This window comes from Enoplosus armatus, chromosome 16, assembly GCF_043641665.1.
Source record: "Enoplosus armatus isolate fEnoArm2 chromosome 16, fEnoArm2.hap1, whole genome shotgun sequence".
Taxonomy (NCBI): Eukaryota; Metazoa; Chordata; class Actinopteri; order Centrarchiformes; family Enoplosidae; genus Enoplosus; species Enoplosus armatus.
Window position 1 is genome coordinate 20662241 of NC_092195.1, and position 12249 is coordinate 20674489.

The 12249-nt window shown below is 39.4% G+C and overlaps 1 protein-coding gene across 1 annotated transcript in view; it reads right to left on the minus strand.

Moving 5' to 3' along the window:
- Window positions 1-4300: 4300 nt before the first annotated feature.
- enpp2l (ectonucleotide pyrophosphatase/phosphodiesterase 2-like) overlaps window positions 4301-12249 on the minus strand; it is a 28484-nt gene continuing 20535 nt past the window's right edge. Inside the window, exon 25 of the mRNA XM_070922055.1 lies at window positions 4301-4939. Coding sequence (XP_070778156.1) covers window positions 4769-4939 — 171 coding nt within the window. The 3' untranslated portion in view covers window positions 4301-4768. The remainder of the gene's footprint in view (window positions 4940-12249) is intronic.

The following is a 12249-nucleotide window of genomic DNA, read 5'->3' on the forward strand; positions in this document are numbered from 1 at the left end:
AAAGTGGAGCAGTATGGAGTACAGCCAGTGTATATCGCTGTTGTTGTCTTCCCGTCACACTTACACCTTCACCCCCAGTGAAATATGGATTTGGCAGAATGTATCCCGATTTCTAAAAATGTCCACTTGTACAACACTTCAGTTCTTACGGAGTCTGGAAGGTGTCAAGGTTTTTTAAAAAAACAAAAAACAAAAATAAAAACTACTATACAATCCCTGGCTTATCCACATGAATGCTGACTTTGAGTGTTACAGCTAAAGTCATTGACTCACTTGGTTTTAATGTCCATGTAACTAAAGCAGTGGACATTGTTTCCTGGACTTTAAACTCTTAAAAACTGAAGTGAATGAAAATGTTCTCCACTGATGGATCAGCTTGTCACTCAGGTAAATCTAACAGTTAACAAGCCGCTAGGCTACTGGTTCTCCAGGTGTGGAGGACAGTTGGATATGTAGCTAGTGGAGCATTAGCTTAGTTATCACACCCAATATTGAAAAAAGGCAGAAAACTTAAATAACTTTATCGCCCACAGAAGCCGTGTGATAAACTCTCCTCCAAACATCACAGATAATAACAGCTGTTGGAGAGAAAGCAAAGATAAGCTACCTGACAAGGGTTGTTGTAGTTCATTCGGTGCTCTAGCAGTCAAAGGTCAAATAAATACTCCCTCTTTTCTCCTTTATCCTGCCTTTTTGTGCTTTCTCTCTCTCTCCTCTGTTTCCTCTTTGTTGTTTACATTATTTTGCTTTTCCAAGTTGACTCTGAATGAGGTCTGGCTCTAATTTAGTACAGTTCCAGCAGCAGCAGCTTCTCACTGCATCATAAGACGGTCGGATTCAGAGGATTCCAACAACAAATTAAGAACTTTGAAGTGACATAATGAGGTAAATCCGCTCTTTCATCACTTGCAAAAATAATTGGGGCTGTTATTGCGTCTATGCGGTCGTCATCATGACGCTGTGTGCTGAGTCCACAAACAGAGACTTTTGTTTTATGTCGTTTGGTGGTTAGAAATCATCTGCTCTGCATTTCATACTTCTTAATTTATGTGTTCCCCAGGTTTCTTAAATGAAACGGGAGTTTAAAGCTGCACCGATCAATAGTTTTAGCATCTTTCATGTTTATTTATTTAATGTTTTTTTGGAGATTGTCTTTGCATAAGTAGTTTGGCATTACAACTCATATAATTCAGTAGTTAGGTTAACAAAGCAGTATATCAATCTGTCTGTCACATCCTCCTCAGTAAGGTGTTTTCTGACTTTTAACTTCATGTTAAACTAATTTCTCTTCACTTCTGTAACACTTCAGACACAACTTTGACAGTAACATAATAATGTTTTGTCTCTTTTCCCCTAACGCTGATCCATTATACTCTCTAGTGGCATATTTGTAAATGAAACTTGCCCACAGATAGAGCAGAACAGGTAACCTTACGTCGCAATAAAGTGGTGTTGATTGTACTGATGAACACCTGTGAGAGCAAACGAAAAAGTACAAATGTGAAAATGTTCTTAAATGAGGCCCAATGTCTCAACAGAGCCTGGTAATAATAATTAGCATTAGTGAACACTGATGTTGGGTGATTCATCTCAAAGGGGTTTGAAGTGGATGAGGTCAAGTTCTTCCACATCAAGCTGGGGAGGCCATTTCTTCACAGAGGGGGCGTCGTCATGTCGAAACAGTAAACGAACAAACACAAAGTGTTTTCACAAAGTTGGAAGGACCGTATTGTATAAAAAAAAGAATGCCAAACCCAAATTCTTCCGTCTAATAAAGGATGATTCATGCGCTGTTATAGAGATCCAAAGAAATGTGATGTGTTTTGGCAGCCATGTCAGATGAGGCGGTTCAGGGTGGCTCCACATTTATTTTTTACAAGCTCAAATTTTTCATTAACTCACCAGTTTGATTGATGGGGAGAGTGACCTTAAAGTGATCTTAAAGTGACATTATAATAATAACCATGTAGAAGGTTCTCACGGCCATCACACAGGCTGCACATGAAAAGTTAGATTTTAATCATAAATATCATACAGAATGAAAGACAGACCGATTACGTCCCCAAAACCATGAGGTTTGGGGAAAATGTAGGCAGAATTTAAATGATCTTGTTTCTATGTTGAACATATTTGCATTGTGCAAATAGAAAACTGAATGTAGAGTATTGTTTGGATGATTTGATCGTGTAAAGTTGTGTTTTATCATGAATATCCAGTGTCCATAGGAATACGTTTTGTCTGATTGTACTGGTGCCAAAGCAAGCTTGTTCATTCTGTTTAATGCAACACATGCAGTACTTGTGTACTGGTTTAGCCATTAGTGTAAGTGATAGTGACATGCTCGACTGATTGTGGATGACAGAAACAAGTCTGATTCCAATAAAGCACCCAGGGTCTAAATAACAGTCTTATTAAATATAAAGCTAACATAAAAACCCAATTACAACTCTGATACTATCATGTAGCTGAGGTTATCTACACACAAAGCTAAGTCACCCATTTGTAACGTTTAAACATTCATTTTACCAGAAACCACATCACTGGGCCGCAAATGTGTCACAGTAACGATGTCGGTTGTTGTTGTTGGGGTAGTGCTGCATCTATATACAAGTCATTCACACGCAAACATGAGCAATAGACTATTTCATTTCAACACAGAGTCGAGGTTGAGCAACTGCAGCGGCTGTGCTTTGGTCGCGGAAGCAGTAATTAAAACTAAATGAAGAAGAAGTCAATTCCAGTCATTCCATTTTCCAATTCTTTACAGCTTTTATTTGAAAGACTACAGGAATATACATGGCTTCATCTAAAGTTTGGCAAGTTCTTAAATCATTTTGTTGACTGTTCTACTGATTACCTTGATAACTAGCTATGTTAACTGGTCAGTGTAACATTACTAAAGTAAATATCAAACATGAAAACATACAGGTTCTGACTGCTTTTATCTGTGTAGAGTTAAACGTGTGAAATAAGCAGATGAGGCGACTGTGGTAACAAACTGACAACGAGACCACTGTTGTTGGGCTACCGATTCTGAATTAAAGGAAAAATCTTGTAGTAGCTTCTTATAGTCATAGTTCTTATAAGTTTCAGCTACACAAACAAACACTTAAGCGTTAATTAATATCAATATGAATGTCCATTATAATCCTTCATCGTTTACTTATGTCTGACCTACCAGACCTGCCTCCCGGACTGATAAACCTCTGTGTTGTGGTGTGGCTGCATTTCCTCAACAATGTAAGACGTTATCATACCAAAAGTATGACAATCAGACCCTGGGGCGGGGGGGGGTTATGAAAAAAGGAATTTTCCTTTAAGGCAGCATCAGTCTTGTCAACTCCTTGAGAAAAAGCATCAGTGGTCTATTTCTATCTTCTTACAGTAAACGGGGGCAGATCTTTTATACTGGATTAATACTCTGGTGACACTAGGTGCTGTTATTTTTATGATGCTGCGTAATAAATATGACAAATTGTATAAAAATATACACCTAGATGATCAGCTGAAACAGAGGGAGGGAGGGGAAGAGAGATGAGATGGAGGAGGATGAGGAAACAGAGAGAAAACTGTTGGTGTTTGTGTTTCATGTGTGCACCGGGGTTAGAAATGAACCTACAAAGGGCATTAGTCATATATTTCTATAGAAACCATTCTTAGTAGTCATGAAAATTCGTCTTTTCACGTGTTTAATGGAATTTTTGAAAGCATCTGAATACTTTCTGACCCTGGTGTACACATGACGTGTCCTGCGTCTTTACATGAGTAACTGCTACATGTTTGTATGTATATTGCATGTTGTTTTAAAGGTCTACTTTAACATTTTGGGAAACAAACCAGATTTAATGTGTTAGTTAGTGAGCTTTAAAGGTGCTGGTAGGTGGATTTTGTTACCTTTGGACAGACCCAAGCTAGCCTGTTTCCACCTTTTTCCAGTTTTTATGCTAAGCTAACCAGCTGCTGACATACCAGTGGTATCAATCTTCTCATCTAACTCTAACAGTATTTCCCAAAATGTCAAACTATTCCTTTAGAGAACCATATCAGCAATTTGGCATGTTTTAGACCATTAACTTAACAAATACTTTACATTTCTGCGGACTGTTTTGCAAACCATGCTGTAGACTTTCAGACTTCCAGACTTTTCAGGCACTTATTCCCATACAGCATGAAAATGTAATCAAAGTTAGTTTGAGTGCAGTTTGCTATGACAACTCCTCACAAAGATATTATAACTCTGACAAAAAATAACAGAGACTGTGATCAGTTGATACAAGTCATGCAAGTGTCAAGAGTCTACTAATTGATTTTTATGAGTAAGAAAAGACAAAAATGCAAACATGTTTAAATTCTACAGCATGCAATGTATGGTCAGTAGGAATACAAAGTATACATTGATTATAGTTAAGGAGCTAAAACAACGATGGTCCTTTATGTAAGCATGAGGATGTACTGCATAAACTGTATTTATGAAATGTGTAGTGGCAGCTGTCGAGAAAAATCCCCCACCCTGCATCATTCCTGTGCTAGATTATTCTTTCTCAGATTTGTATTGAATATTCCTCCTGTAATCTTCCAAACTACTACTTGCCAAAACATTTTTATCTTTTCAATTTTCCAAAATGTGTTCCCTTTTCCAAGCACTTCTCGGGCAGTTCCTCAGGAGTGGAACAGCGATGCGCCGGCTGTCCAGCGAGCATGCAATGAAAATGCAGAACTTCTACAAAAGGGCTACATCCTATATATGTGTGTCTGTCTCTCTGTGCGTCTAGTCGTCACTCTCAAAGGTGTGCATGTAGGTTTTGAGGCTCAGGGTGCTGGTGTAGGTGAGGTTGGTAGACCGGTAGAGGTCCAGGCCCGTCAGGATCTCCACGTCTCTGACTCGGGCTGTATGGAGCTTCAGCAGGTCTTCGACCCATTGCGATTCATCCTCAGCATTCTGCAGAGACACAGACAGGAAGTGATTATTCACCTATTACTCATTTAAAGCTCATGCTTCAGGTATTGTTTTGAGTAAAGTTTTCATACAGCAATGAATGTAGACATAAAGGGTGAACGTAGGGCCGAAAATAAAGCAGTAATGATTTCAAATAAAATATAGCATATAAATAGTAAAAGATTCCCCTCACAAGTTTCCAGAGCCCATCTTCAAATGTTGTTTTGTCTGACCAACGATCAAAAACACAAAGATATTCAATTTACAATGATATATGTGTGAAGGTAGGTTCCTAAGGTTGAGCCGAAGTAATCCATTCTGGGCTATAAATGAGATTTTCTCTTGTTTGTGTGATTGTATGCAGATGATACTGCTATTATATTGTCTTACTGATTCTGTCCAATTTGCCATCAAGAAATTACAACTCTCCATAATTCTTAATTCTCAATTGGTATTTAATGAAAATCAAACAAAATTTCATGTTATCATTGTATTCATATCACATTAACAAGAGTATCTTCACTTTGACTGGGCTTAACCTTGAAAGGGAAATATGTTGGCATCTGAATTACATTTAAATATCATGTTGTTTCTGATATTCTACAAAACCCTTTAACAAGACATGGCCGCCATACACCTTGTATGCTCAGGTAACCTATCCTTTATGAATATAGGTCAGATAAATTAAAAAAATATGAAATAGAGAAAAGCATCAAATGGTCATATTTAAGAAGCGAATGAGTCAGTGTTTTGCATTTTTACTTTTCATCTTTTACCTGGAAAACAAGTTTCCATTTATTTAGGAACAAAGCAGAATTTAACCAAAGATTGGGGCTGCACAGGCAGACCTGTCCCCTTAAACACCTGAGGGCTGATTCATTGCAGATATGACTGAGACCAAAACAAACCCTGCGTTCAGATAATGGTAAAGGGGCCGTGTTGCTTCAGGCAAAAATGATCCAGGTAAGTGCAGTTTGAGTAACAGATGAATTTGTTCAAACGCTTAGCGGAGACAGGTACAGTGATTCGATGAGATGAGGAAGACTTTTACCAGTTTGGAAAATCATCACAGCAGAAATATTTTAACAGAGGCAATGCAGCATGTCACAAGTCAAGACAAGTCAAGTTTTTTGCCTGGGCCTACTGAGCTGCATCAACAGAGCGGTCCCATTCAAATGAATGAGGGAGCTGCATTTTGTTAGTCAGTACTGGCTGTGCACAGAGCAGTCGATGAGGAAGGTGAAACTGACAAATACAGAAACACGATGTGAAAACGTTTGGATGCATTTATTGGACTTTTTAATACATCTGTTTAGGTCTTTCTTTTCATGTTTTAAAACCTGCCTTTTATCCCTACTTATGTCTCCAGAGCTGTCAGAGGATGGGGGACCTCTTTTTCTTTTTATGTTTCTACCATCACCTTACACCTTTCTACTGCTTGTAAGGACTAAAGGATTCCCATGATGGGTGGGGTTTACTGGATTGACATAAATAACTTTAATGGTTTAATTGAGAGGAATTTAATACACATCTAGGGGCTTTACAGGGATGAGAGAAGTGTGGGATTTTAACCTTTAACAAACAGAACAGGTTGAGCGAACTGAAGGCAGCAAGTCTGTTTATCTGCAGACAACAGGATTGCACAATTACACATGGCTGATTTGCACTGCTCCAACCAGGAGCAAATCAGGCGCATAGTAATGGGCCTGGCCCACCCACATTACTCACTGGCCCACTCAGCCAAGTTTGATCCAAGTACAATTTGTGACAATGTTTTTTCGTTAGTGGACCGGTACTGAAGCAACAGTGGCTGCAGGCTGTAATTAATGCAGGAGGGATATGTTACATGTGTGATTTCTGTCGTTAACACCTTCTCTGCTGTCTGGATTTATGTTTAGTTGCCACTTTGTGCAATAAAACATAATTAACAGTGGCTGTAGAACACAGTAAAACATAATTAACAGTGGCTGTAGAACACAGTAAAACATAATTAACAGTGGCTGTAGAACTGAGTTCTGAGTTCTACAGCCACTGTTAATTATGTTTTATTGCACAAAGTGGCAACTAAACATAAATCCAGATTTATGTAGAGCCACTGTGCAGCCGACTGGATATAAAGACACCTAAAAGACACTTTTTGTGTGAACTGTTGTATACAACCTTTACAGACTGATGCTCTGTTGGACAGGCAGTGTTTTGCTGTTATTGTCTTTGTGGTGCAGAAAGTTGCAAAGTAAACTGGTCGCTTCTAACTTTTCATAAATGTTTCTGGGAAAAGATGGCCCACCCACTTTTGTATTGGCCCACCCAAAATACAATTTCTGCCTACGCCACTGGTGTAAACATACCAAAAGCTAAACCAGATTCTGACTATTATTATTTTGGACATAGCACGAATCGATCTTCACATCTAAGTCTCCATCAAAAAGCAAACAAGCATATACCCCCCAAAATTTGCTATTTTCCAAAAAACAAATGTAATATGTTGTCAGTCAACTTTAACTAAGTAACTAAGTAAATAACTAAGTAGTACATAGCAAGAGAGAAACATAGTGTGCCAAAGTAGTCTGGTTGTTTCCTATGTCCTGTTTCCTGCCACATATATATATATATATGCTCAGTCTCAGCAGTCTTGTTTCCAGCAGCACCAGTACACCACCTGCCCAGCACCAGACAGCAGACAGATACAGTTTGCGACTAGCTGGTGTCGAACATCAAACAGCTAACAGCTAAAGAGCCAGGTGTTTTTCTCAGGAGTTGGTGGAGACCAAATAAGAGCTAAGAGGAGATTGAATATTGGTCTGACATTCGTCAGGTGGACACAAATATGACTCCAATGGGATAATAATGTTACAACTTACCACTTAATGAGGCGATTCAATGTAAATGTAAGGGCTGTGTGTCTGTCAGCTTGTTTTGGAGTTCCTCTTCCCCCTATTGGCCAAAATGAGATGACTGTAGGCTTATTTCAATAAAGAACTCGAAGGCTGTCAGATTGACTGACTTTAAACGACTGATGACTAATCAGCTGTGAAATGACTAGATGAGGATTCATGAGCAAGAGGTCACGGTTTAGTGAGCAATACAGTCACAAGATCAATACTATGTGACAGATTAGCTTCAGAACGCTCAGCGTGTAATGCTACAGGTGTCAGAACAGTTCGTTTTACAGTTCTCAGGGAAATACATGACTTTACACTGTACCTCTTTCTGGCTGTGGTTTACTCAAATATTCCTTACTTGTAGTTTCCTTTACTCTACTTCACAAAACTGGAAAAACGGATAACAGAGGAAGGAAAATGCTGGTCGTCGTCTTTATTTTTGGATCTTTTATAAAGTCCATCAAAAGTGGGAAAAATGTTCCAAGTGTGCTGCCTTTGTTCTGCACAGAACCGTAAGTTATCAGGCTGCATCATTGGCCTTCCCTTGAAGTGCAGTTCACTACACTACACTGTTATTCTAATCTTTATCATCTGTATCAGCGGTGCTGATGTGCTTTATAAATGTCTATTTGGTTTAGTGATTCATTTAAGGACTCCTAAGAACCCCTTTTAAACCTGTTGTACACGTAATCAGATCAAAGGCTAATGTCAGTTCATTTCTGTGCAGCGAAATTAAATTATACATTTCAAAACAACTGGTAGGTGTCGGTGGAAAAACAAGCCCTCCTGGTTTAAAAAACAAGGCTTGGCTTCTCCATTTATACATTTCAAAAGCATAAATGCATTACAAAGAGTCAATAGAACACAGAGGATAAATATATATACTTTATATATCAAAAACTCTGTGGGCTTTCTCCACAGAGAGCATGCTCGATCAGCTTCTCTGAATGCATCTCTGCATACAATCTGATACGATTAAAACGTCTGTGTCGCGATGATGTCCAAAAGTCACTGGAGTAATCAGATCTTTCCCACCGTCATGCTCTTTGTACATGCTTAAGTTCAGTGGGTTCACAGCAATGGAAATAACAGAGCCATGCTACTGAAAGCATCTGCCCACCCACTGGCAACCTGTAGCCTGATTTTCCATGACAGAGGTGGTGATGTGTCGTGAGAGCAACAAAGCGATCTAGTGACAGATTGTTACACAAGAGCCACAAACAACTGGGACAAAACACACCCACAGACACACTCCCACTACATCAGATTTCACGTCACGTCATGGCGCTACATGAAAAGTCAGGGGATCACCAAAGTCATGAGGATTCATCATTTCCACATTTCAGTGTGGACCAAAGACCGAAGACTGACCAACCAGCTGTCAGATCTTGCCGTCTCTCCAAGGCCACGCAGCCAACGTGGCTAAAAAATGGCAGATGACAGTGACAGAAAACAGGGAGGGGGGGACAGGATGAGGAGGCATTCCAGCTGACTGCAGCCACTGACATTATTTCCATGTTACCCTGCAGTTCCAGTGAGCATGTACATTATTGGAGCAGCACAGGAAAACAATGAGCTGTTTCCTGGCAAGAAGAAAATCTGCACACAGGCCTGAGAGAGAACGGCATCATTTCATTGCACAGGATTCCCGGATCGCTTCAGTGATTCAGGGAATCCAATTATTCCAATTTCTTTACATCATTTACGGTCAAAAGACAACCAGAAAAAAACAAACTTTTGGACATTTTTAATTCAGAATTCAAACAAATAAATAATTTATTTACTTGTTTTCCACGACTTGTATGACAAGATGAGTTTTCAAAGAAACAATAAATAAGATGACCTTTATTCAAATGTATGTTTTAGTTTTAAGGATTTGATTCATCCAGTTTTAAGCTGCCACAAAGTAAAAGTAACCTTTCCAGGAAGAATACTGAACATTTCAATGACTTTACTATGTGACAGTGAACTTCCACGACACGAATGTTTTGTCTTTTGGATTGGGTAATCCTCCGTCCTTTCATTGAAGAGCAGTCTGGAAAAGAGTAGTTTAGTCTTTGTCCAACATCATAATTTATGCTACGTGATCCTGCAGACATCCAGCCATTGAAGTGAACTAGGCTGATCTCACTGCTCAGAAGACCTCACACACAGCGAGGCACAGTGCTGCTGACAAGTAGATGAATCAAACCTCGTTAAAACCATAAAATGCCATGATCCTGTCCCATCTCCCATCTCTCTTCCCGAGCCTGCACTTAATGAAACTCTGTTGATAACCTCCACATTGTTTACATGCTTAGCTTGCAGTCTTCTGCTTGAGAGAGTACTCCAGATTTGTCTCATTGTCTCACGATGGACAGTTTATCGTCTCTTTTATTCCACACAGTCTTTCTCCTTCGCAGTGGTGTTTGGGTGTCTTGCTCGGTAACCTGATATATTGATATTGATAAGTACAATGCTTTTATTCTTCTGTTCAGTTTAAAAGCAGTACCCCTCTACTCAGATTTAACTTCCCACTTATTGAGCTTAATTTAATAATGTTTTAGCTCTTTATGGCATTAAAATCTCTTTTTTTATACTAACTTTTGAGGGACAAAAAAACTGAATTATTGTTAGTCTCGACAATGTTTCAGGCATTTTAATCTTTGTTCCCAAAGACACATTATTACTAAAGCTGCGTAAAGGTTATGAGCGCCCACACACACTTTGACATTTTGAAAAATATTCCAGTTTACGTGAATGCAAATACCATGAAGCAAAATCATCCAGAGAAGCATTGTCTCATATCTAAGAGGGATTGATGACTAAATATTTATTTTGGGACGTGACCCATACCTCACACTTCAGCTCACATGAGAGTGATGTTTAACAGAAGTTGGTGGCAGAATAACAAAAACAAAGTGTAAAGACTGTTTATGTTTCATTGCATGAGTCAATAACATTTGTCATTTTTGGGTAATATGTATCTGTATCTGGGTGGAGACCAGTTCTGTGAGACTAAACATACCCGAGCTGTATGCTTTGTGGTTAAAGTTGCAGATAAAACATTATCTCTCAGCTCACCCAAATTACAAAAAGCTTCTTTCTATCAAACTGTTCATGATTATTATCATATGCTTTATGTGCGTCACTGACTGGTGGGGGTCCCCGCTCTTGTGAAAACAGGTCTTTGACTCTAGGTAAGCCAATGAGCCATTTTTCAAGCAGACTCTGTAAACAGGAGATTCCCTACGCAGCCCATTACAATGAAACATCTTTGCAGTCATGCGTTGAGTGCAACCACTCGAACTTCAAATGGATCTGACAGCTTCCCGGAGCCTCCATCACACTCTGCAGGCTTCCTGGCAGACATTAACTTGAGACATTTAAAATGTACAAGCAGCTCCCAGTTCAGAGGAAAAACGCAGGAAAACACCAACATTGTGTCCCTGTGGTGTTTAATGAATTTCAACTTCTGACTAATACTGACCCTCTATGTGCCTTATAGAATCGAGAAGTGAGATAAGTAGATTAGTTGGTAGATGAAATGTCAATATTTTTTTACATAATTTCAAATTACAGAAGACGCTTTCTGATCTTTTACAGACGAAACAAGTCATCACTTCATCAAAAAAGTCATCGGCAGGTTAATCAGTATTGAAATAATCATTTCTACCAGGCTACATAACACCCCCTTCACAAATTAAAAGAATTTGGGTCGAAACGTCACCTTCCTCCAGTCGAGGAAAGGGTTTTGGGAGCTGGCTGTAAGCTGCTGTGATCATGGCGTGTGGATTTGATGTCAGATTACAGCACGTCAGTTATTCTCAACACCTGACCAGAAGGAACACGTCCCAGACAGGCTGCCCCCCACCCTCTTAGTACAGTTTCTCTCCTCCTGATGCTTCATCTGCATTATGAGTCCCTTTTACTTTTTACAACTAAATAATGCGTACATTTACTAGAGTAATATTCCCAGCGCAGGACTTTTACTTGTTGTGGAGTATTTCCATAACAACATTGCACTGTGTTTGCGTGGGACATGCCTCAGCCTGCTGCAGCGCCAGTGTTTTGGAAACAGTGAGGATTCCCTTCAGCGCTGTTCCCCTGGCAACAGACGGGGAGACACTTGTGGTTTGTGGTTCAACAGGAGGTTATAGGCAGGAACAGTTTTTTTGTCTTTTCAGGATAGCTGTTTCCCACTACTTCCAACCTTTAATGCTAAGCTAGGCTAATCATTCTCAGCTCACTCATACGAGAGAGTGGTATTGATGACTTCATTTCTATGTGAAGCGAGTCGTAATTATGCAGTGAAATACAGTCACTGAAAGTCTTTCACTTTTCACATGTCCAGACATCTTTTCACCAGCAAATTACCAAAACCATGCTTACCGGGAAATAAACCACAAGCTACAAACTAGAATTACCGCTCCGCAGTCGCATGCCTCCGCC